A 22,594-nucleotide genomic window follows, 5' to 3' on the forward strand; every position below is an offset into this window, starting at 1 on the left:
TGTGGACTTCTGCAGGCTTATGGTTTTTACATTCTGTGGTTTTCGTTTAATCGCCCGTTCCTTTTCTGTTTTTTTGTGTGAGGGGAGGATGTTTGGGGGTTGCTGTTCTGTTAGTTTTTTTTGTGTGGGCAGAGGTTGTTTTTTGGGTGTCGAAGTTCCTGTTCCATTTTGTGGATGGGGAGGGGGTTGATGATCAGGGTGCCATTCCTGGGGGTGGAATTGATATTTCTCTTTGAATAACTGTCGTGCTCTTTCTTTGTTCCGTGGCTGTGTGGAGAAATGCAAATTTCAGAGCAGTATGCGGATACATACTTCGATAACGAACCTTTGAAAAGGTACTGTTCCATGGTCTGATGCGGGGTTTCAATGCAAAATGTCAACGATTCCTTTCCTTCTGCAGATGCCACATCATCTGAGTTCCTCCAGCAGAATGCTTGTTGCTCCAGATTCCAGCATCTGCAGTCTCTTGTGTCTCATCTGTTGGTGGAGGTTATTGCTGAGACCCTAGACATTCATTAAATTTCAGTTAGATGTTAGCAAGCCCCCTGTCTTTCCCCCAACCCTCCAGCAGAATGCTTGTTGCTCCAGATTCCAGCATCTGCAGTCTCTTGTGTCTCATCTGTTGGTGGAGGTTATTGCTGAGACCCTAGACATTCATTAAGTTTCAGTTAGATGTTAGCAAGCCCCCTGTCTTTCCCCCAACCCTCCAGCAGAATGCTTGTTGCTCCAGATTCCAGCATCTGCAGTCTCTTGTGTCTCATCTGTTGGTGGAGGTTATTGCTGAGACCCTAGACATTCATTAAGTTTCAGTTAGATGTTAGCAAACCCCCTGTCTTTCCCCCAACCCTCCAGCAGAATGCTTGTTGCTCCAGATTCCAGCATCTGCAGTCTCTTGTGTCTCATCTGTTGGTGGAGGTTATTGCTGAGACCCTAGACATTCATTAAGTTTCAGTTAGATGTTAGCAAACCCCCTGTCTTTCCCCCAACCCTCCAGCAGAATGCTTGTTGCTCCAGATTCCAGCATCTGCAGTCTCTTGTGTCTCATCTGTTGGTGGAGGTTATTGCTGAGACCCTAGACATTCATTAAGTTTCAGTTAGATGTTAGCAAACCCCCTGTCTTTCCCCCAACCCTCCAGCCTGCTCCTGTCTCTAGAATCACCCAAAACTACCATAAGTCATGTCAAGGAGAAGATTCTTGTCAGTGAAACCTTACCCATAATGGGACAAGTCGGGCCATACTCTTACTGAGCTTGGAGAGTGAAGATAAAACAATCAAGATGACTCAAGTCAGGGTGACTCTTGACTATTTTGTCAACTGGATACTTCTCCATGGTGGGCAAGGCTTATTTTAGCTTGTCCAAATGTGCAAAGGGTCACATTCTCCTCACTAGAGCTCCTCGATGTGAGAGAATGGACCTTTCATTTAGCTCAAACTAAGAATTCTCATCAGCCATCCCCAATAATAAATATTCACGATGAGGCTGTGGAAACATGGACCACTTCCAGTTTCCCAGGAATCGTGTCTCAACATAGGCAGATTGATGAAGGAATTCACCATTGTCTTCAGTGCAACTTCTATCAAGTGAAGATTAATATCTCAAACAATATAATCTACTGGACAGTGATCATCCCTGTCCTCCCAGATAAATCTATAACCCTCCATGGCCATTTTTTTTCCATTGGAGCTTTCATACCAGATAATGATGTAGCCAGTTAGAAAGCGTTCTATGGTACATCTGTAGATAACTGCTAGAGTCTCTTTGACATATCTAATCTCCTTAAACTCCTACTGAACATTAGCCACTGCCATGCCTTGGTCATGATTGTATTGGGCCAGGACAGATCCTCTTAGATGTTGACACCCAGGAACTTGAAGCTGCTCACCCTTTCCTCCACTGACCTGTCAATGAGGATTGGAGTGTGTTCTCCCAATTTCTCCTTCCTGAAATCCACAGTCAATTCCTTGGTCTTGTTGACATTGAGTGCAAGGTTGTGACACCACTCAACAAGCTGAACTATCTCGTTGCTATACTCTTCCTCATCACCGTCTGGGATTCTGGCTACAACCATTATGTCACTGGTGAATTTAGAAATGGTATTTGAACTGTGCCTAGCCATGCAGTCATGAGTATAGAGAGAGTGAGTGGTGGGCTAACCATGCATCCTTGAGGTGTGCCAGAGTTGATCATCAGTGAGGAGGAGATGCCAGTACTGATCAACACTGATGAAATGAGGGATCCAGTTGTAGAGAGAGGTACAGTACAGAGCCCAGATTTTGAAGCTTGTTGGTTAGTACAGAGGGAATGATGGTGATGAACATCATGCTGTAGTCAATAAATAGCAGCCCGATGCAGATATTGCTGATTTGCATTAACATCCAGATTCACAGACCAAGTAAATTAACGTTAAGTGTCCTCACCCAGATGAACTTCCCCAGCACTGTGTCCTGAATCAGCCCCTCTACTCTGAGTTCCAACTCCGCAAGGGGTTACCAGTTGGACAGACAAAAAGATAATTTCTTTGAAGAAGTGAAACATCCCTACTCGCTCATGAGAACTGACATCCCATGACTGAATGAAGAATGAAACGCTGAGGTGGTGCTGAGAACCATCTGTTGCAAAGGTATAGAAGATTAGCATAAAAAGGCAGAATGAATGTTTCACCTCTCAAACTACCACCTAATCAAGCATCCCCTCAACTTGCAGCATCGGTACACCTAATAGTTTGGCAATATACACTCAGTGGCTATTTATCAGGTACACCTGCCCTTAAAAGCAAATATCTAATCAGCCAATCATGTGGCAGCAACTCAATGCACGAAAGCATGCCGACATGGTCAAGAGGTTCAGTTGTTTTCAGACCAAACATCAGAATGGGGAAGAAATGTGATCTAAGTGACTTTGACCGTGAAATGATTGTTAGTTCCAGATGGGGTGGTTTGAGTATCTCAGAAATTGCTGATCTCCTGGGATTTTCACTTACAACAGTCTCTAGAGTTTACAAAGAATGGTATGAGAAACAAGAAGAAAATTCAGTGAGCGACAGTTCTGTGGGTGGGAATGACCTTCTTAATAAGAGGCGTCAGAGGAGAGTGGCCTGGTTGGTTCAACCTGACGGGAAGGCGACAGTAACTCAAGTAACCACACGTCACAACAGTGGTGTGCAGAAGAGCACAACGTGAACACTCAACATGTTGAACCTTGAATGGATGGCCTACAGCAGCAGAAGACCACACTGAGTTCCACTCCTGCACCCACTGAGAGTGTGTCTCTTCTGAGGAGGAAACCAAAGTCCATGAGCCAGTCCTCATCAGGGGTCCAGAAGTGGAGAGGGTCAGCAACTTTAAATTCCTCGGTGTGATCATTTCAGAGGACCTGCCCTGGGTCTAGCACGCATGTGCAATTACTAAGAAAGCTCGGCAGCACCTTTACTTCCTTAGGAGATAGCAGGCATGGCATCTAAAACTTGGAAAAACGTCTATAGGTGTGTGCTGGAGAGTACTTTGCCTGGCTGCATCACAGCTTAGCATGGAAACACCAGTGCCCTTGAATGGAAAATTCTATACAAAGTGGTGGATAAGGGTAAAGACCTCCCCACCATTGAACGCGTATACAGAGAGCATTGTCTCAGGACAACGACATTCATCACCAGGGACCACCACCTCCCAGGACATGCTCTCTTCTTGCTGCTGCCATCAGGAAGAAGGTTCAGGACCCTCAGGACTCACACCACCAGGTTCAGGAACAGTTACTACCCCTCAACCATCAGGCTCTTGAATCGAAGAGGATAACTCCACTTGCCCCAATCACTGAAATGTTCCCACAACCTATGGACTCACTTTCGAGGACTCTTCATCCCACGTTCTCAATATTTATTGTTTATTTATTTATTGTTATTATTATTACTTTGTACTTACACAGTTTGATGTCTTTTGTACACCGGTTGTGCACCCAGCTGGTGTGGTCTTTCATTGATTTGATTACGGTTATTGGATTTATTGAGTATGTCCACAAGAAAATGAATCTCAGGGTTGTTCATGGTGGCATTTATGTCCTTTGATAATAAATTTGCTTTAAACGTTTTGATTTCCACATGTGTTTCTCCATTTAGGATAGGGCACTTGGAAATTTACTCATGTGTAAGTACTTCTGGGGAAAATCAGTCTGCTGAGCTCGGAACAGGTTCAGAAACGCATTGATTGTCCCGATGGAGCCTCAAGGTTAAAAAGGGACTGGACAGGTGGAGCATCGGTGAGATGCAGGAGACTTAATACGTTTGTCCTCGCCACGACCCACCCTTTCCGCAGATGATGATATTTATTTATTTAGCGATACAGCATGAATTAGGCCCTGCCAGCCCTTTGAGACACGCTGCCCCAGCAACCCCACAACCCCGATTAACCCTAACCTAATCATGGGACAATTTACAATGACTAATTAACGTACCCAGTACGTCTTTGGACTGTGGGAGAAAACAGGAGGACTCAGAGAAAGCCCACATATTAACGGGGAGGATGTATAGAAACTCCTTGCAGAACGCCCTGAGCTATAATAACATCATGCTAACTGCTATGCTATCGTGGCATCCATTTTATGGAACAGAGTAATGGTGCACATGCCGTCTCCACCCAGACTTTGAATTGCATATCAGCTTCATAACTGGCACCAGCTTTTCTAAAATTCACAAGAATTTCCCCAAGTAATTGCATTATTTCCATTTTTACTGGGGAAAATTTACATGTATCCACCCTGGACACTTTAAATTTACAAGTGCCAAGCAGTTCCAATGCTACCTTCTCTCTGGCTCCCCCTGCTGGGCTGTGGCCATGTTCCCAGCGCAACAGTTGTGCCGATGACTCGACTGTCATGGGTAGAATCATAAATGGCCATAAGTAGGCTTGGCAGGAGTGAGATAGATCGGGTGGTTGAGTGGTATCGCAGCCTTGCACTCCAGTGTCAGTGAGACCAAGGGGCTGGTTGTATACTTCAGAACGGTGAGATGAGGAGAGCACCCGCCAGGCCTCACTGAGGGGTCAGCAGTGGAAAGGGTGAAATCCTGACAGATTTCTATTGATCTGCAGTGGAAAGCATTCTGACTGGCTGCTTCATAATCTGTACGGAACCTCCAGCGCACAGGACCGCAAGATGCTGCAGAGCGTTGTAGACGCAGTCAGCTCCATCACGGGCACCACCCTCACCACTATCAAGGACATGAAGGCTGCATCCATCATTAAGACCCTCAGCATCTTCTCATTACAGCCATCACGGAGCAGACCCACACTCAACGTCTTCAGAACAGCTTTTCTCCCCTCTGCCACCAGATCTTTGAACAGTCCACGATGTCACGAACAGCCGTTCTTTTTTTTTTTTAGCTCTACTGAGTTGTTTTTATGATTTATACATTTTTAAATCTTTGCACGACAAATTAGCCAAACAACAAATTTCACTTCATTTGCTAATAATAATAACTCTGAATCTGGCTGTAGGATGTAAGCAAACATGTTTGTTTTTAAAGGGCGGAAGATTCCCCATCTCCCACAGGTGTGAATAAAGTAGAATACTTGCTCACTTACTTTCCTGCTCATTGTGGGGCTTTTCTATAGCTAAAATTGCCACTTGCCCTTGTCTACATTGCAATGGTGAGCGCCCTCTAGAAATTCTTCAGTGGTTGAGCAGGACCCTGGGGTGTGCTGAGGTTCTGAAGAGAGAATGTTGCCGATTATTGCACCTCCTGCATTTGGCCACTGGGTGGTGCCCACACCGGCCTGCTCGTGTTTCCGGTGTAGAGAAGGCTTTGTTGGTAGGGCTGAGCCGTCGTCAGACCATTGATGTTGAGATGAGGTTTTCTAGAAAGGGACTTATTAGCTTCAAAATTTTGTACTATAAATGATACACTGCATACTATAACTATGCAAGCACACAGCTTCTGCAATGTAATAGTCATAGGGGCATATGGCACAGTAACAGATCATCTGAGCCCAAAAGGCATAACTTAGCAACGAGACCCTAACCCAACACACAGATCAAAGCTTATAGTTATCAAATAAAAAAATATGGTCTCATGTACTACAATTCCAAAAAGATTTAAAGTATATCTATTATCAGAGTATGTATACCGAATACAGCTCTAATTGGATATGTTTGTGCTTTAAATTGTGTACCATAATGTTTTACATTGCCATTATCATTTTTACGACTGCATAGTAATGACAAATTTAAAAATGCTTGCTGACAGCTACTAGTTGTGCACTGTTACCAACGGAGTGTGGGGCTCCAAGTTTAAAGCCAATTGCTTTCTAGCTTGCAGTTGGCAGGTGACCATATAACCATATAACAATTACAGCACGGAACCAGGCCATCTCGGCCCTTCTAGTCTGTGCCGAACACTTACTCTCACCTAGTCCCACCGACCTGCACTCAGCCCATAACCCTCCATTCCTTTCCTGTCCATATACCTGTCCAATTTTTTTTTAAATGACAAAATCGAACCTGCCTCTACCACTTCTACTGGAAGCTCATTCCACACAGCTACCACTCTCTGAGTAAAGAAATTCCCCCTCATGTTACCCCTAAATTTTTGCCCCTTAACTCTCAACTCATGTCCTCTTGTTTGAATCTCCCCTACTCTCAATAGAAAAAGCCTACCCATGTCAACCCTTATCTATCCCCCTCATAATTTTAATTACCTCTATCAAGACCCCCCTCAACCTTCTACGCTCCAAAGAATAAAGACCCAACTTGTTCAACCTTTCCCTGTAACTTAGGTGCTGAAACTCGGGTAACATCCTAGTAAATCTCCTCTGTACTCTCTCTATTTTGTTGACATCTTTCCTATAATTCAATACTCCAAATTTGTCCTCACCAATGTCTTGTACAATTTTAACCAAGGATAATCTAGAAAACCAAGGTGGGAACTAGTCTGGAAATCCGTAATGGACATTGTGAAAGCTCCGAAATGAAAGACAGTCAATAACGAGACACGGTGATGGGGGATTCCGTATTTGAATGGAAGATGAGCTGGAGACACCAAATGAATTAACTAGTTTACGCATTTTACGGGCTATGGGAGAACATGCGAGTAGCACATCAATAAATAAGTAAATTAAGTATAATAAACTCACTGGAATTCAGACGAATGAGGGGGGATCGCATTGAAACATAATGAATATTGAAAGGCTTGGATAGGTTAGATGTGGAGAGGATGCTTCCTACAGTGAGTTTGTCTAGGACCAGCAGGCACAACCTCAGAATACAAGGACCTCTCTTTAGAACAGTGATGAGGAGGAATTTCTTCAGCCAGAGGGTGATGAATCGGAGGGATTCCTTGCCGCAGATGGCTGTGGAGGCCAGGTCATTGGGTGTATTTAAAGCAGAGGTTGATAGTTTCTTGATTAGTAAGGATGTCATACGTTATGGGGAGTTTTGCAAGAGAATGGGGTTGAGAGGGATAATAGATCAAACATGATGGAATGCCATAGCAGATTCGATGGGCTGAATGGCCTAATTCTGCTTCTATGGTCTTGTGGTCTAATGAGCTGCACATATATTTAACTATCAATCTTTAGGAAGCTTACTTTTATTCTACTGTGCTTGCAAAATTTGCATAGCCATTTAAAGTGATATTTCTATTTTTATTTTGCAATGGACAGGTCAGTACATCTTCTTAAATCAATAAATCAAACCCAAAAATCAGACTCCTTGTTTTAATTGAGTGCTAGTCTCCGTACAAGTGAGTACCAGTCCCCGTATAAGTAAGTACCAGTCTCGTTGTGAGTACCAGCCACTTATAATCATTAGTCTCCGTGCAAGAAACAAGCACTTTTGTATTGGTGCAGGTCTCTCTGAATAAGCTCTAATTTCTCAGAATGCTAAACTATTTCAGCGGGGCACACAACGTAGCCTCTGTGACTGGAGCAGTCGCTGGTGAGCATCATGTCTCTCTCTCTGTCAGGATCACTGTCTGGTAATTGAGTTCCAGTTTCCAAGTCGCAGAGCTGCTCTATCAGTAAGTGAGTTCTACTCTCTCTGTTGAAATGGATTCCAGTCACAGTGTAAGCAATCTCCTGGTCTCCGTGTTACCCTTTGTGAGAGCGTGCTCTTGTAGCCAATGTCTGTGATAAAAGCTGTTAGGAACCTTCCTCCTTCAGCCTGCGATCCTTTTGAAAACATCACAGGATTCCCAAAATGATGGGGAATTGTGCTTCAGCAGGGTGTTCAATAAATAATGGCTTGGGATAGGGCCGCTCTGAGCCTCATTTGCACAAGAGAGACGGGTTCAATCCTGTCTTATTATTTATTTATTGAGATATGGCACAGAGTTGCCCCTTCTGGCCTTCCAAGCTACACCGCCCGGTGATCCCCCCGATTTAATCCTAATCTAAGCACGGGATGATTTACAATGCCCAATTAACCTACCAACCAGTATGTCTTTAGACCGTGGGCTGGAGCACCTGGAGAAAACCCATGCGATCACAGGGAGAACGCACAAACACTTTACAGGCAGCAGCGGGAATTGAACCCTGGTCACCAGTGCTGTAAAGTGTTGTGCTGACCACCACGCCACCGTCTTGTTGCCCATGTGAAGTTTACACGTTCTCCCCGTGACCAAGTAGGTTTCCTCACCGTGTCCAATTTCTTCCCACATCCCAAAAAGAAGCATAAGCTGGTAGGTTAATTTGGCCAGCTGTAGGTCATCCCTCGTGTGTAGGGGACTGTCCGAACATGTGGGAAGTTGATGGGAATATTGTTCCTTCATTGTGTGTGTCATGTTGAATGACATAGGCCTTTCCATGACCATGATTGTTCTTGGCAAATTTTTCTGCAGAACTGGTTTGCCCTTGCCTTTTTCTGGGCAGTGTCTTTACAAGACGGGTGATTCCCCAGCCATGATCAATACTCTTCAGAGATTGTCTGCCTGGTGTCAGTGGTCGCATAACCAGGACTCGTGATATGCACTAGCTACTCATACTCATTACTCATTACTGATACTCATTAGCTAACACCTGCTCCCGTGACTTCACGTGACCCTGATTGGGGGACTATCAGGTGCTACATCTTGCCCAACAGTAACCTGCAGGCTGGCAGACAGAAGACATTCATTGCACCTCCTTTGGTAGAAATGTATCTCCACCCTGCCACTCTATATAGGAAATATAAAAATATGGGAATATAAGAACAGGAAAATGAGATTTTAGTTGGAAGGTTTCATTACCAGTTCCTGTGCTGTATGAATGGAGGAAGATAGTAGCTGTAGGTTCTAGTTACAAACTTTGGCTCAATAACCGAACTGTTCCCACTTTTGAGCCCGTACGCTCACGCTCACACACACCCTGTGGCATAATCATAGTGTATAAGTGAGGGGTTAAACTGTGCAGCTAGCAGCCATCAGAATTCGAAGTCAGAATCAGAATGAGTTTTATTATCACCGTCGTTTGCCATTAATCTTTTCCGCAGCAGAACAATGCAGTACATGATAAATATAGAAGAAAAACTGAATTACTGTAAGTATATATATATATATATGTATATTAAATAGTTAAATTAAAATAAGTAGTGCAAAAACAGAAAATTTAAAAAAAATTAGTGAGGTAGTGTTCATGGGTTCAATATCCATTGAGAAATCAGACGGCAGAGGGGGAGAAGCTGTTCCTGAATTACTGAGTGTGTGCCTCCAGGCTCCTGTATCTCCTTCCTGATGGTAACAATGAGAACAGGACATGTCCTGGGTGATGGGGGTCCTTAATGATGGACGCCGCCTTTCTGAGGCATGGCTCCATAAAGATGTCTTTGATTCTACGGAAGGGAGCAGAATGGTCAATACTCCTGTGCAATTAGTCGTGCCAGATTAGTGCTCAACACAATTAAATCCACTGTGGTTCAATGTTGTAAAACAATAAAACATGAAAACTTCCAAGGTTGGGGGTGAATACCTCCTATAGGCACGGTACATCCTCTTACTTCCTAGAGGTGTGCATCAGCCAGATGGATTCTTCTCAAGGCCTCATCAACATCTCCGGTACTTGTAGGTTAATTGCCGGTTAAATTTGACTTGGTGTTGGCACAATTCTCCAAGTGTTTAGTACTTTGGAAAGTGCTCGAATGTTGCCGACATTTTCAGGGGAGTGTGTGGCAGGGGCAGAAGACATTCACTTTAAACCTTCCACTTAAACTTGAAGTATATTAGTGTGCATTCCCTTAGTGGTGCAGCAGAAGTGGGAGAATAAAGAGGGGCACATTGGGGGACAAGTTTGTGCGGGAAGAGAAGGAGGGTGTAGATCTATCCAGAATGTCCTGAATGCAGCCCCCTGAGGAGAAACGTGAGGAGGCTGGCGGACCAAGATGGCGCTGAGTTGCCATTTGCGAATCTCTGCGATTCAAGATTCAAAAACTTTATTGTCATTCTAACCGTACATCAGCTCTGCAGGGCAGAATGAGACAGCGTTTCCCAGGAGCAGTGCAATCATAGCATAACAAATGCAACACTAAGTCATAAACATAACAATAAATAGTAAAGCACAACAGCCACATGTCAGTTAAAAACAAGTTCTAAGTGTCCAGTGCAAGTTAAAAGTGTCCAAAGCAGAGTCAGGTAGAGCAGCTATTTAGCAGTCTGACTGCCTGTGGGAGGAAGCTGTTTAATAGCCTTGTGGTTTTAGTTTTGATGCTCTTGTAATGTTTACCTGATGGCAGAAGAACAAACAGTTCATGGAGAGGGTGTGAGGGGTCTTTAATGATGTACCGTGTCTTCTGGAGGCATCGACTCTGAAAGAGGTCTTGGACAGAAGGTAGGGAGACCCCAATAACCTTCTCTGTTCCCCTAACCACCCTCTGCAAGGCTTTTTTGTCGGCAGCACTGCAGCTGGAGTACCAGGTTGTGATGCAAAAGGTCAGCACACTCCAGAGGCCCAATGTGTGATGATCCACGAGTCCGCTGGGGGCTGGAGACTGCAGATGGCCTGTCTAGGGCTTAGAGGACTGTGTATGTCCATTGGGAGGGAGAAATGGTGCCTGTTTGGCCGTAGTTGTGTCTTGAGTTGTTCTGCCGAGCATGGTAGGCGTGCTACGTTGGTGCCGGGATGTGTGATGACACTTGCACATCCTCGGGTGTGTTGGTTGTCCTGGTTGTTCATCTTAATATTAAATAAGATTGCAGAGAGTCAGAGTTTCATATTGACACCCACAATGCCCAGGGACCAGAGTGTATAACAGAGACTGCTTTTCCCAGTGTTTATTTGGATGAAGTTTCTGCTTAAGTAAGATTGGATGTTGGACGTCCTGCCAACTGGATAAAGACATTATCACAGACAATATCCTTACTCTCTGAGGGTTCTGGCAAGATGTACGCTCTCAGTATATAGCTGCTCCAAAATACTTTGTATATTTCTGAGCATTTTGGTTGTAGAAATTCAGGAAGAAGCTACTGGGATGGAATAAAGGACAACTTGTAGACTTCCAGGTTCAATCACATCTCTTGGTGCTGCCTGTGTGGAGTTTGGACATATTCCCTGTGAACACATGGATTTCCTCCGGGTTCTCGAGTTTCCTCCCCCATCCCAAAGCTATGGGAACTGGGGGGGGGGGGGGGGCTCGGTTTAATTGGCCAGTGTTTACCTCTGACATTTCAGATTTAGTGGGTGGATCAGGAGAGACACAGTGAGTCTGGCTTTTCAGATACACAACTGGACACTGTGTTTTCATTCATGGTTTATTATCTATTTATTGAGGTACAGCGCAGAATAGACCCCTCCGTCCCTTCGAGCCACACCACCCAGCCAACCCCAGCTTTAACCCTAGCCTAAACACAGGACAATTTACAATGACCGAGGAACCTACCAACTGGTACACCTTTGGGCTGTGGGAGGAAACCGGAGCACCCGGAGGAAACCATGCAATCACAGGGAGGATACACAAACTCCCCGCAGGCAGCGATGGGAATTGAACCTAGCTCACCCGCACTGTAAAGCACTGGGCCAACCACTATGTCACCGTGCCGCCCAGTTCTACAATAAAGATGGATCATTCAGAAAAGAGCATGTGAAACATGATTTGAGTGGAAGGATGGTGCCTTGGGGAAAACCGAGGGTAATGGCACTGAAATGAGAAGCATGTTGTAATCTATCCTTTGAGTGAAACAACACAAAACTACACTAGACTAAGTGAAACAACACAAAACTACATTAGACTACCTGGAACGACACAAAACTACACTAGACTACCTGAAACAACACAAAACTACTCTAGACTACCTGAAACAACGTAAAACTACACTAGACTACCTGAAACAATACAAAACTACACTAGACTACGTGAAACAACACAAAACTACACTAGACTACATGAAACAACACAAAACTATACTAGACTACCCGAAACAACACAAAACTACACTAGACTACCCGAAACAACACAAAACTACACAGGACTACGTGAAACAACACAAAACTACACTAGACTACCCGAAACAACACAAAACTACACTAGACTACGTGAAACAACACAAAACTACACTAGACTACGTGAAACAGCACATTAGACTTCAGACCTACACAGGACTACATAAGATGCACAAGACATTGCAAGACAGTATTATAATTAATAAACAAGACAATAGCCACAGTAAAGGGCAAATTACAATATAATAATAAATGATGTAAATGTAAACAATGTTTTAACAGCAATTGAGTAAGAAATGAGCAAAAATTGCAGAGGGAGTGGAGTATCTAGCTGCGCAGTGATAGAGGTCTCTTGGTGCGGTGTTTGCCAATATTAAAGGCTTAAGGTTTCTGTCCCTCCTCTTTCCTCCAGCCACTGAATCATGGTTACCATGGTTCCCATTTATGTTAACCTCCTTTAATAGTTTTAGGTCTGCTGCCTTAGTTCATCCAGATACTTTTAAAATGTTTGAGTGTACCTGCTTCACCACCCTCCCATGTGTAATGCTGGTCACCACCACCCTCTGGGTGAAATTTTTTCCTCAGATTCCCGTTCATTCCTCACTGTAAACCTACGCAGTCTGGTTTTAGATGCCCCCGTTGTGGAACAAGGTCACCCTACATATTAAATGATAGGGGGGGAGGGAAGGAGCTGCAGCTCATGTGCTCCAGTGTACTGCCCGTTCTGGTTTAGCTGCTGTCAATGGGAGTCGGTTGTGAAGTGTGGAGATGAGTGGTACATGGCTGCGAGTGACGTGGACAAAATAAATGCTCACAATCTCTGATTGATAAAGAAAGCGCTTCTGGTTAAAATGGCGCTGAACTACAGTCCCCGCTGATGTCAGTTGTGTTTGGTTTTAGTTTGTAGAGATGGTTTTGGGAACAGAGAGCGGAGTTAGGGTAAAGGGACAGGGACGTAAGGAGTCAAAGGTCAGGCTGGATTCTTGGCCTCTGCTTTCGAAGACGTGGACATGTGACGAAGGGCTCCTGGAGTCTGGGTCTTCTCTCTGACTCAAAGGCTAGCAAAATGGACATGGGATGGAGAACATCCAGAGTCCAGGTCTTCACGCTCGAAGGCCAGCAACGTGGACAGACAATGAAGGACATCCGTCGACGTCAGACTGACCTGGGTCAATGGGTTTCAGGATGAGATGTCCCGTGTGAGCAGGAGGCATGAGGGCCGGTGAATGGGTGACTCTGGAGTTTGGGATCCCATCACTGTCTAGTCCGAGGATCAACACTGAAGACGGAAGGTCGGAGGCTAGAGACTGGAGACCTGTCCTGGGGTTGGAGGACTGTCCGTGTCTGTGGGTGAGTGTGAGGAATGAAACAGGCTTGTTTTGCTGTTGTGGTTTTGTTGCTTGTCGTGTTCTGTGTTGTCCCGCTGAGCATTGTGGGCGTGCTACTGTATGTCAGTGCTGGGATACGTGGCGACATTTGCAGGCTGACTCTAGCACATCCTGAGGTTGCAACGCACACAAGATGCTGAAGGGACTCGGCAGATCAGGAGGCGTCTACGGCGAGGAATAAAGAGTTGACGTTTCGGGCCAGGACCTGAGATTGCATTCATTGTTAACATAGACTGCATGTTTTGATGTTCATGTGATAAATAAATGAATCTGCATCTGAGTCAGATCTCCGTGCTGAACTTACTTTTCCTCTTGGAAGCGGTGGCCTGAGCAAAAGTGAAAAGCTTCTTGATTCGCCGAGAGCCCGTGATTCTGGGGTTGGTGCTCTGGTACGAGCTCAGCAGGGCAACTCAAACTTGCTGCTGTTTCCCCTCTGCTGATTGGCCAGTGTCAGCTCCATCTGGAGAATGGGAATGCAAGGAATTGCCAGGATAAATTTCACGCAGCAATTAAAGTTACGTCAACAAAAAAAAGCTTGCGCACAGATTGTGTCTAAATGCTCCTTGTAAATAGAAGCTATTTCTCTTCTCACTACTGAAGTAACCAGCTGCTAATGTGCCAAAGCAAAGATGTCAACAACTCCTCTCTCCTATCCTCTTCAGTGATCCCACTTCTTTAACCTCCCCCAATCTTCATATCTGCCTCAACACCTCCAGTCTGCACCCCATCTCTGGTTAAATAACTGACGGCAGCTTCAGAGTAATTGCCTCAGTCCCTTATTACATAGATTCAGCAATAAACCTTGGTGCTGGCATTTCAACTCAATCTCAAAGAAACTGCAATTTGGACATCAATTTTCCTTTGACCGTATAGAAACAAAGGGTTGTGGTTGGGCGGTAGGTTGTCGTACCGCTGGAAAGTGGAAAATAGTTTACAAGCCCTCTGTGGGTTAAATCAGCGTGTTTCGTACACATTTAACCAAAACAAGCTTGTAAAGGTAAAATAATTGTCACACGTTGTCTGACGGGTATCAAGGTGTTTACCTCAAAGCAGCTGATGTGTAGCTCTCATGTTCTCTCCCCTGGGTCCTCCATTTTTCTCCCACATTCCAAAGATCTGCGGGTTGCGAGGTGAATTGGACACTGGGAATTGTCACTGGAAGTGGAGGTGAGTGGTAGAATGTGGGAGATGGTAGAATGCCAGGGAAAATGAGCCGGTGCAGGATTAGTGTATAGGGGTGTCTAGAGGTCAGTATAGAGTCAATAGACTGGGGGACCTGCTTCCATTGTGTTTGAGTGAATGGATCTTTGTTCCCATTCAATAGACAATAGACAATAGGCACAGGAGTAGGGCATTTGGCCCTTCGAGCCAGCCGCCATTCAGTATGATCATGGCTGATCATCCACAATCAGTACCCCATTCCTGCCTTCTCCCCATATCCCTTGACCCCACTATCTTTAAGAGCTCTATCTAACTCTTTCTTGAAAGCATCCAGAGAATTGGCCTGCACTGCCTTCTGAGGCAGAGCATTCCGAAGATCCACAACTCTCTGGGTGAAGAAGTTTTTCCTGAACTCCATTCTAAATGGCCTACTCCTTATTCTTAAACTGTGGCCTCTGTTTCTGGAACCCCCCCCCCCCCCCCCAACATTGGGAACATGTTTCCTGCCTCTAGCGTGTTCAATCCATTAATAATCTTACGTGTTTCAATCAGATATCCTCTCATCCTTCTAAATTCCAGTGTATACAAACCCAGTTGCCCCAATCTTTCAACATATGAATATCATCATATGACATTCAGTGTGAAATCCAGACATGTTTTCAAAAGGTTTTCTCTGGGTGGTCCAGTTTCCTCCCACAGTCCAAAGACATACCGCTTGGTAGGTTAATTGGTCTTGGTCATTGTAAATTATCCCGTGATTAGGCTAGCATTAAATTGGGGGATTGCTGGGCGGCCTGGCTTGAAAAGCTGGGAGGGCCTACTCTGCACTGTATCGCAATAAATGAATAAACACGATTGTGATAATTCTCTTGTTACTATCTCACTTTAACAAGTCACTCGTTCATTATGTGCGATGTTGAACGATATGGGTGATCGTGGTCTTTCCATGACCTTGATTGTTCTTGGCAAGTTTTTCTACATAAGTGGTTTGCCCTTACCTTCTTCTGAGCAGTGTCTTTACAAGACGGGTGGCCCCAGCCATCATCAATAATCTTGAGAGATTGTCTGCCCTGGCGTCAGTGGTCGCATAATCAGGACTTCTGATATGCACAATTGCTTATGCGACCATGCACCAACTGGTCCCATGGCTTCACATTATTCTGATCGGGGGCCTATCAAGTGCTACACCTTGCCCAAGGGTGACCTGCAGGTTAATAAAGGGAAGGAGTGCTTACACCTCCTTTGGTAGAGACATATCGCCATCCTGTCGCCCCGTAACAATTATTAGACAGGCACTAATACAAGGGAGAAGAAAAGAATTCAAGAGTAATGCACACATAAGCAAATGCACCTATATGTATACCAAGTAACAAAAACATTCTGAAGCTCAGCTAAAGGCCTCGATGGTCCAAGAGAGTAATGTGATTATAGTGCCGAAGAGAGATTCAAATGACTATTTTTTATTTATTGATATGCTGTGTGGAACAGGCCCACTTGGCCCTTCAAGTCATGCCAACCAGCGACCTCCAATTTAACCCTTGCCTAATCATGGAACAACTTATAATGATCAATTACCTACCAACCGGTTGGTCATTGAACTGTGCGAGGAAACCAGAGCACCTGGAGAAAACCTATATTGTCAGGTGGAGAACATGCAAACTTCGTACAGACAGTGGCAGGAATTGAACCTGGGTTTCTGGAGCTGTAAAGCATGGTGGAAATGGTTACGACTGCAGGAGCTCAATTATCTCAGGCCCCAGACATTTTGGAGTTCCTCAGATAATGTCCCAACCATCGTTAGCTGCCTAGCCAATGGCCTTCTTCCTAAGGGAATGTCTGCAGTACAATGAGGGGGATCACAACCTTGTTCCCAGGTATGAAGGCTTGCAACCTCAATGACCCAGAGAGCTATGTTGGCTGGAATCAGGGGCTTGCCCCTTGACTCTTGGGAGGGCCACCCATGCCAAACAGGTCAAAGGACATTTGGCCAGACTAAGAGTGGTCCACCAGTCCCCCAGGTTCCGGGGTTCAGCTCAAGGCTAACAACTCTGACCAGTCAGGAACAAAAATATTACAGAAGCATAAAAGCTGCCCAGAAGGCCAGCCATGTAATAGGCATTTGATGGTGATGATGGGGCAGTCTAGGGACAGAATTAGAAGGACCTGGACAATACTGAGGCACACGCTGCCAAGCTGAAAGGAACATCTTCCACCTCACAAGCATCTGACAATAACCAGTTCCATCAGAAGAGAATCAGGCCATCTACAGTTGACATTCAAAGACTTGGCCATTCCTAGTTACCTATCATGCATCTCCTGGAGGCCTCTGTTACCAGAAGCTTAATTGGAAAGCATGCAAGTATAAGAAGCTTGTGTGATCTCCTCATTACTATGTGCGTTTCCTCCGAACGCTCCAGTTCCTTCCCACATTCCAAAGGACAGATGTTTAGGTATAATGTGGACATGCTAGGTTGACACTGGAAGCATGGTGACATTTGCGGGCTGTCCCAGCACATTGCAAAAAAAAAAAATCAATGATTTTTACAATGCATTCCACTGTATGTTTCAATGTATTTGTGACAAGTGAAACTGATTTTTCAAAATCTATAAAGACACAAGCCAAGGAATTGTTGGGAAACTCTCTATAGAGCCAAATACCGCATCATGCATAACATACAAATAAATGTCAGTGGCACTTCATCCACTACCCTGTAACATTGACACCCTCAACTGCATGTGCACTGTGATCATAGTGTGTTTTCCTACAATATGTATCGCAGCAAGTTCTTTCCATAAGAACCGTCCAAACAAATGAATCTCTATCAAGTGGAAAGATAAAGGCACGCAAGGGTCCCGACCCTCAAGTCACACACCATCCTAACTTGGAAAACGCCATTATTCTTTCATCAGTGCAGAATCACGTTTCTGAATGCTCTTTATTAGTAGCACTAGGGAGTACCATATCATTCCCCCATGGCTTTTGAAAGAGACTATCCACCAGCTTCTCAAGGGACACTTGGGGGAACCAACTGTAAATGTTGGTCTGCCTAGGGAGATCCATACTTTGTAAAAAATAATTAAGTCTTACTTTTCCTCTACTGCTGTTATTTTGCTCACCATGGTTCTGACAAACCAGGAGGCACAAGATTAACTTAAAAATCTTTTTTACTATTGCACAAATTAGGTTGTAGACCTATTCAAATATATTCCGCCCCTCCTAAGGAGTTTCTTATATGCAGCTTAATGTGCTTGAATTAGATGTGAAACTGGACAGACCGGATCTGGTCTCTGTTGACTCCAGAATGCTTATCCAGTCTGCCTACTCCAGCATTTTAAAATCTGTCCTCAGCTTCTAAATCTAGAACGGGGGTTTCCCAACCTGGGGTGCCCGCACCCCCAGGGGGTGCGAGATGGAATTTCAGGGGGTGCGACAAAGAGTGGCTTGCGTGCTTGAGTGACAAGTCACGAGTCATCACTCAGCCAGCTGCCAGTGTACCTTGAGAAGTGGTAGTAATGTTTGTCCCAAGCGCACTCCAGTCTCCCGCTGCCCGAGTCGAGAGAGATGTAAACTCACTCCAGTCTCCCGCTGCCCGAGTCAGCGTTGAGGATTCTCATCAGTGTTACCTGGGAGTTACACCTCAGAGTTGAGGAGTCTCATCAATTTACTGTTTACAATTTTTTCTGAATAAATTAGAATCTAATTGCTCAATTTATATTTGCATTTTATGCACTGAGTTAAAAGCTTATTTTTTTTAAGTTCAATTTGTTCACCTGCAGTATTGTATGTGGTTCAATAATCAGAAATTAGACTTCTTCATCTTCAAATGTGATATTACATTTGTAGGGGGTGCGAACATTAATCAATCATTTCCTAGGGGTGTGGGGCATAGAAAAGGTTGAGAACCACTGATCTGGAATGATCATATTGGCCATCTCGGAGTTTTCCTTTGGTTTGCCTTCAAAGGTGATGCCAGGTAGAGGTTAGCACAACGCTTCGCAGAACCAGTGACCTGTGTTCAATTCCTGTCACTGTCTGTAAAGAGTTTATATGTCCTCCCTGTGACTACATCCTTTGGGTGTCCTGGATTCCTCTCACAGTCCAAAAACCTACCGGTTGGTAGGTTAATTGGTCATTGTAAATTGCCCCGTGATTAGGTTAGCATTAAATTGGGGGATTGCTGAGCAGAAGGGCCTACTCTGTGCTTTATCTCGATAAATAAAGAAGATTGTGTGAAATCCTTTATTCGATTTAAGCCCTCAGTGTTATTGTGTGAGCAGTAGAAGCAAGAATAAGTTTCTTCCCCTATTAAATGGTTCCCTAGGATGATGAGATGGACTCCTAATTGTTATGATGTTTGCTGGCACTGCACTTTCACTGTAGCTGTGTAATGAATTGATCTGTATGAACAGTATGCAAGATAAGCTTTTCACTGCATCTTGATATGCACTCTGCGGCACTTTATTAGGTAACGAATAAAGTGGACACTTAAGTGTACGTTTCTGGTCTTCTGCCACTGTAGCCTATCCACTTCAAAGTTCGATGTGTTGTGCATTCGGAGATGCTCTTCTGCACACCGCTATTCTAACGATTGGTTGTCTAAATTACTGTCACCTTCCTGTCAACTTGAACCAGTCTGGCCATTCTCTGACCTCTCTCATCAACAAGGCGTTTTTGTACACAGAACTGCCACTCAATGGATATTTATTTTTGTTCTTGCACCATTCTCTATAAACTGTTGTGAGTGAAAATCACAGCAATTTCTGAGATACTCAAACCACCCCATCTCCCCATCTGGCACCAACAATCATTCCGCAGTCAGAGTCACATTTCTTCCCCATTCTGATGTTTGGTCTGAACAACCACTGAACCTCTTGACCATTTGTGCATGCTTTAATGCGTTGAGTTACTGTCATATGATTGGCTGATTAGATATTTGCATTAATGAGCAAGTGTATCAAATAAGGTGGCCAATGAGCATATGTCACAGAGTCATAGAAAACTACAGCATAGAAACTAGCTCTTCAGCCCATCTAGTCCATGTTTTCCTATTATTCTGCCATCAACCTGTACCTGGACCATAGCCCTCTGTACCCCTCCCATCCATATACTTCTCCAGATTTTCCTTATAAGTTGAAATCAAACCTGTACTCACCACTTCTGTGAATTTCTATAACAATATTAATAAACCAAACCAAACCAAAGAGTCTGATCTGGTCCTAATTCCATTCTCAAATGCCGTCTTATTTTGAATAATCCCGGGCCAGAATCAGCGGAGTTACTGCATTTTTCCTCAAGGGGGCTTTGAGCATACATGGAGTCATAGAGCAGTACAGCACAAGTATAGGACCTTGGCACAACAAGTCCGTGTTGACCACAGTGCCAAACCATTTAGTCCCAATTTCCTGTATTTGGCCCATATCCCTCTAGAGACCCAACCCTGAATGTATCAATCCCTTTGCTTCTTAAATGATACTATTGCACCTGCCTCAACCACTTCTTCTTGCAACTCATTCCATGTACTCATCACCTCTGTGTAAAAATGTTGACCCTCAGGACCATCTTAAATATTTCCCCTCTCACCCTAAGTCTACGCCCCCTAATTTTGGACTCCCCTATCCTGGGGGAGAAAACTGTTACTGTCTGTGCCTCTCATGAATTTCTATAAGGTCACTCCTTCATTCTCCTACATTCCAAGGAATAAAGTCCTAGTCTGGCTCACCTTTCCCGATAACTCAGTCCCTCAAGTTTTGGCAACATCATCATAATCTTCGCAGTACTCTTTCCTATGACAGGTGACCAAAACCGTACACAGTGCTCCAGATATGGCTTCACCAGCAACTTGTGCAACTGCAACATAATGTCCCATATCCTGTACTCTGTGCTTTGACTGATAAAGGCCAGTGTACTAAATGCTATTTTCACCACCCTGTCTAGCTGTGGCACCACTTTTTAGGAACTATACACTAGTACTCCTAAGTCCCTCTGCTTCACTGCACTCCCTAGTGCCTTACCATTCATTGTGTACGTCCTATTCTGGTTTGGCTTTTCTCTTGATTCTTTTTCTTCTGTCCACTGGTAATCTCTTCCTATGGAATACAGAGTCTGATCTCACTATATAGATAATATGACCTACCCAGTAGATCTGATTGAGTCTAGGTAAGGCATCAGTATGAAGATATTAGCATGGGAGTGAATAATGATACTGGTTCACTTGTCCTTACAGTGAGTTTGAAGTATTTTGTAGAGACACACTGGTGATATCTTCAGTGCCTTGGGGAGTCTTCTGTAGGAAGTCTATGTCCCAAGAGCAGGGATCACTGCTGCTTGGTAGGCCATAAGTTTTACATACAAAATATTACACAATGCAGCAGTGCTTGGGTACGTAAAGGTATGTAAGCTTCAATTGACTTACTAATCAGAGCAGTTAATTCTTTTTCAGATTTGTTTGGTGACCTGCCCGTTGGACTTCCCTCAGGGTTTGAAGTATGGTAATCAGAACCAACAAGATCCAACATCTTATAAGTATATATCTTATATTTCTGTATTCTTTGTTGATAAATATTCATTTAAAAGTTTTTCTGATGATGGTCATATGTATTTATGGATTTGTGGGATGCTATAACATTATGACACTAATTATATTATGGGAAAAGGAATCAGGCTTATTATCACTGAAATTTGCTGTTTTGCAGCAGCAGTACATCGCAATACTAGAAATACATATAAAAAATAAGAGTTGCCTAAAGAGAGCAAAAATAATCAGGTAGTGTTCATGGGTTCTTTGTTATAAATTGTTCTTGTTTAAGAATGAAGTTGAAGTGAGGAGGTGGAAAGTGATGGGCGGACATGCTCAGGGCTGAAGTAGAAGGAGCTTGATTGAAGTGGAGAGGGCCACTTCTTCCAGATTAAGAAATTATCCTTCATCTCTTTCTTAAATATGTGACCTCTCTTACTCCAGAACTATGCTCTCTTGTTCAAAGTGACCCCACAATGACAGCCTCACACTGTCATATGGCATTGAATACTTGAGGTTCTCAGATGAACTGGTTAACTACCTTAAGCACAGGACTCACCTGTATTTTATATGAACCAGATGTTATTAAAGTAAATTGAAAGATTTTATTTACATCGAATCTAAATTCAGACAAGGTATTGACTAGCACATGAGCTAATCGGATGGGGCACGTGGGGTGAATGCACATCCTAGATCCCACTCCAGAGTGGGGACAATCCCTCTGAGCAATACTTCTATTACTTGTGCTTGACTCACTAATCCAGAGAAAAAACATAAAAACAACAAGTACTCAGCATGGAAGGCAGCATCTGTGGAGAGAGAAGAGCAAAATTTAACTTTTTAGGTTGGCAGCCTTTCATTGGAACTGCCTTTGCCTTCATCCATGACCTGAGTTTAACACACAGTACAACAAATATACAATGTAAGAATCAGAATCAGGTGTACTATCAAACACATATGTTGTGAAATTTGTTAACTTTGTGGCAGCAGTACAATGGTGTGTGTGTGTGTGTGTGTGTGTCCATTTCTCAATGTCCATTCAGAAATTGGATGGCACAGGGGAAGAAGCTGTTCCTGAATTTTTCAGCTTCTGTACCTCCTATCTGATGGCAGCAATAATTAATTTCACAACCCTCTGC

The 22,594-nt window shown here is 44.0% G+C and overlaps 1 protein-coding gene across 2 annotated transcripts in view; it reads left to right on the top strand.

Moving 5' to 3' along the window:
- LOC140719551 (uncharacterized) overlaps positions 1-22,594 on the top strand; it is a 75,851-nt gene that overhangs the window by 23,219 nt on the left and 30,038 nt on the right. The window contains exons 1-2 of one of the 2 annotated variants that reach the window (XM_073034247.1): positions 7,894-8,004; positions 21,381-21,463. In XM_073034247.1, the coding sequence (XP_072890348.1) occupies positions 21,427-21,463 (37 nt within the window). In that variant the 5' untranslated portion in view covers positions 7,894-8,004; positions 21,381-21,426. Of the gene's footprint in view, positions 1-7,893; positions 8,005-21,380; positions 21,464-22,594 lie in introns of those variants that run through there. The other variant, XM_073034246.1, reaches the window with a different exon arrangement.

This window comes from Hemitrygon akajei, chromosome 32 (assembly GCF_048418815.1).
Source record: "Hemitrygon akajei chromosome 32, sHemAka1.3, whole genome shotgun sequence".
NCBI lineage: Eukaryota > Metazoa > Chordata > Chondrichthyes > Myliobatiformes > Dasyatidae > Hemitrygon > Hemitrygon akajei.